The 4,396-nt window shown below is 33.0% G+C and overlaps 1 protein-coding gene across 1 annotated transcript; it reads left to right on the top strand.

Annotated features, from left to right (window-relative positions):
• The first annotated feature begins 1,068 nt into the window (after positions 1-1,068).
• LOC107407499 (uncharacterized) lies at positions 1,069-3,901 on the top strand. The gene is made up of 2 exons (XM_048473952.2): positions 1,069-2,610; positions 3,482-3,901. Exon 1 carries the CDS (start codon positions 1,226-1,228, stop codon positions 2,606-2,608), a length of 1,383 nt encoding a protein of 460 aa, XP_048329909.2. The 5' UTR covers positions 1,069-1,225; the 3' UTR covers positions 2,609-2,610; positions 3,482-3,901.
• The last annotated feature ends 495 nt before the right edge of the window (positions 3,902-4,396 follow it).

Below are 4,396 nucleotides of genomic sequence, written 5' to 3'. Positions count from 1 at the left end.
ATATTATTTATTAATGAAATATCTCTAATTCATACTACTCCAAAATTACATATCTTTTACAAATAATTTTTTTTTATAATTCTAAAATAAGTATATACAGTCCCATAAAAATTAATTTTACTAAAATATTCTTATTCTCCTCTTTCTTATTTCTCTTTTTGAATTAGCGTTGATTTTTATTTTTTATTTTTATTTTTTCTTCTTTTTAATGACATAAAATGTTATTTATTTGAAAATAAAAAACCAACGAATAGTGGAGGGTACTGAAGATTGGAATTAACATGACCATCTTATTTTTCAAGATAATTGCTATTTTCAAGACCAAAAAGTTTTATTATTATTTTTCTATCTCATTTTTCAAGACAATTTAATTATCTATATTTTTTTCGTCCTGTATATTTTTTACGTTCAATTACATATAAATTATCAATGATTAAAAAGAAATTTGACATATTTCATAATATACGGTATTTAATATTTGTATATATATACAATGTTTGATAGATAAAGCTAAATATCTTAATAATATTCAGATGGACGCTTCTGAACAATTAAAAATTGTTCAGTTTTAAACTTCGCTCAGAAGACGAATTCTAAACATCTTAATAATATTTAGATTGATGCTTCTGAATAATTAAAAAAATATCTAGTTTTAAATTTTCAAATAAAATATGAATTTCAATCTGATTGTTAGTAAGCGATTGAAAAAAACCAATTTAAAGCAATCATCACAATCTAAAAAAGAAAAAAAAAAACTAAATTCATCTTACAGTATCATATTTTTGAGTTTTCATAATTTATAAATAATTATATCTGTAATTCTAATTTTTAATAAAATATAAATTAGATGAACATATTTAACGAATTATACGAAAAAAAATATATATATATATATATAAATTATTTAAATACAATTAATTAACAAATATTCTTACTCATAATTTTAAATAGAAATAAAAATATAAATTAATAATAAAATTATATAAAATATAAATAATAATCAACTAGAATCACTCTGATATTTTTTTTAAATAGGGATAAAATACTGGTTGTCCCTTTTTGTTTTACCTTAAGCAAACGAACGACTCGTCACAGCAAGGGGAAGTCCACACCACAAAGCAAATGGGACATTTGCGTCATTTCGTGGCAACATTTTTTCTATGTGCCTAAACTTGCTCAGCACCTGAAAGTGGAAGGGCTGAAAAACCTCCAAAGCACTACATCAATGGCGGAGGTCACCTACCTTCACCTCCACGAAGTAGAGGACGATACACACCACCCAGATCCAGCCCTTTCCCTCGACTCCATTCCCTACTACGATTTCGACCTCTACTCCTCCTATCCCGAATTCCCACCTTCCGATCCCTCCCTCCATGCCCATTCTACCTTCCATGAAGATGACCTTTTATCACAGCACGAATCCACTATTCACATAAGGTCGTTGGAAGACGACGTTTCGGAGGCCGGCTCGATCGCCAACGCCGATCTCTTGGACCGCGAGAACCAGGTGAATTTCGTGATGGATCTGTTCCAGCAGCGAGTCGAGCAGTCTCAGGTAATGGGTCATAGTGATTTTTCATCTGAAGCTCTAAACGATTCGAGCTTTGGGGTTATTGAGGGAAATTGCGATGTCGATATGGATGGTTTGGACTTGGATTTAGGGTTGGGGTTAGGAATAGATTTTGGAGTGGAGAGGCATTGTTTGGATGTGGATAATGATGATGATGAAGAAGATGGTTTCTTTGTGGGAAGGAGGGTTTCTGGCTCTGAGTCTGGTGAGGGACCGTCTTCCATAGGTGGGGTGGAACCCTTTTCGAGCTGTGTTCGGCTTGTTGGGTTTGGTTCCGATTCAGATGAGGAGGATAATGGGGTTATTGGGATTGATTTGCATTCGGAGGATGAGTATGGGATGGATCGTTTACACGAGAATAATGATGATGATACGAGCATTCCGCTTTGTTGGGATTCGCTTCAATTAGAGGATCATAGAGAAACGAATGAAGATTTTGAGTGGGAAGAAGTAGATGGTCGCCTTGATGAGAGGGATGTTTTTAGCATGTTTATCGAAGCTGATACTGAGGGATCTGTTTCTGTTTCAGTGTCACATGTAACTGGTCCTGAAGAGGAGGTTAGTGTGGAGAGGGTGCGAGGTCTGGGGAATTTGGAGTGGGAAGTTCTGTTGAATGCCAATCATTTGGATACCAACCCGGAAATAGACCATGATTACGAAACCTACTTAAATTTCGGTGATCATGATGATTATATTTATGCTGCGGACTATGGCATGTTGTTTGGGCAATTTGCAGAGAATGAAAATGTTTTGATGGGTCGACCTCCTGCATCCAAAACTGTTGTCGAAAATCTGCCTTCGGTAGTTTTAACTAAGGAGGATATGGAGAATAATGATGCAATTTGTGCTGTTTGCAAGGATGATATTTCTATAGGGGAGCAAGCAAAGCAGCTGCCATGTTCTCATCGTTATCATGGTGATTGCATTGTTCCATGGCTCGGCATTCGGAATACATGCCCTGTATGTCGTTATGAATTGCCGACTGATGATGCTAACTATGAGCGTAGGAGAACACAGAGGGCTGACAGTGTCCTGTAATGGTAATTTATGGTTATTTTGAAATTTCTTGAGCATTAAGGTTATTAAAGTGTAAATACTGCTTTTGGAATAGTTCATCTTTCTTTGTCAGGAGAATGTGAACCTTGATATGTTTGTTTTTTGAGAATTTAAGAATGTTTTATTGAATTGTGCTTTCTCAATTATCTACATCAATTGGTACAAAATATTCAAAAACATGCTTGCTTTTCTTGGCGGTTGATATTATATTTAAGTTTTTTGTTTTGATTTTTGTGTCTTGGTCTTCTATATTATTTGTTGATCTTAGCTTGTTTATCATTAAGAGCACTCAACGAATAGATTTTCAAAAGCATCTGGGTGGCTTGTTGAGGTGTCTTTTTGTCCTTGAATGACAGGTTTTAACTTGATAAAATTGTTCTTAGCTATGGTTACATTTGCTCATAGGCATAGATGTTGATCATTTGTATAATTCAAGTTGATACATATGTTTAATGTGAATATAATTAATAATTATGTGCATATATGCTTAATAAAAAAGGGGGCAAAAAAAGGTAAAGAAAGAAAGGATGTAACTTGTATTATAAGAGCCAGAATGAAACATAACCAATTTAGCTAGTCAAGAGAACATTAATCCATGTTAATATCTAACGTTAATAATCAAAGTTAATCTGTATTAAAAAAAAAAAAAATTACATTATAGCTGTTATCTGGAGATTTGCTAACATAAAAGAAAAAGAAATCTTGTATTTGCAACAACTACTATAGTTATTATTATTCTTATTATTATCATTTCATTTCTTAATGTGAAGTTTAAAACTTTGTGGTATTTGCTGTTGAGCTTTGGTTTATAATTCAAGAGATGGTTCAAATTTTATTTTTGTGTAAATATTTCAGATATAGGCCAAGCATCGACATGCAATCAGCTTCTTTCAATAAATGGGGAAAATTTTTGAGGGACCATCACCAACATTATTATAAATCGCAGAGATAGGCTTTAATTTAGATTTTTGAAATTCTAAGTTATATGTTGTTGTCTTGGCTGATGATTGAGATTCATTACTGAATTATACAGTTGAGTTGTTGGAAGGCAAATCGGTATTATATACTGTTTTGAATTCAAAGGTACGTATTGTATGGTGTGTAATTCATTCTTTTTAGTCTCAAGTACAATATCAATCTATCCCGCTCTCTTTCACTCTCTCTGTATCAAACAGAATATGTTCATTGTAGAAATTCCTTTACAGTATACTGTTTTTGTAGAAGATGGCTAGACTCAATTTAATATTAATAAATGCTGCTTGTAGTTGGAATTGATGGGTTTGGATTATTTATTTTTCTTTGTTTATTATTTCCTTGTTTTTGGCCAAGTTTAAAGGCATTGAAAGTTTGATTTGCAGGAATAAATGGATCTATGTACTCTGTGTAGGAGTATGTGGGATTAGTTTTGTTATCCCTTATACAAACTGCTCAGTTTAGGCTAGGTTAATTGTATTGGACGGTCACTTCCTAATCCTATGGAACTTCTCATTGCAAGAGAATTGAGGTAAATCATGCAAAATTTTCATTTAGGCTATGTTTTTTTTTAGCTCGGGTATTTCTCAGGACATGATTTGCAAGAGTTAAACTCGTGAATGTAAAATTAGTGAGGTTTGAATGCCTAAGTTAAGCAAGAATCTAAAGTCATTTTTACTTGAGTTATTTTCATTTTGCAAGCATGCTGCTTCATTCTCCGTGTTCAATTATGTTGTGGAGGAATGTTTGGTTGTTAATGTATTTGCGCGTGCACACGTGGGAAAAATATACAACCAC

The sequence above is a fragment of the Ziziphus jujuba genome, chromosome 2 (assembly GCF_031755915.1).
Source record: "Ziziphus jujuba cultivar Dongzao chromosome 2, ASM3175591v1".
NCBI lineage: Eukaryota > Viridiplantae > Streptophyta > Magnoliopsida > Rosales > Rhamnaceae > Ziziphus > Ziziphus jujuba.
The sequence above is the reverse complement of the archived record's forward strand: the minus strand, read 5'-3'. Positions and strand labels throughout refer to the sequence as shown.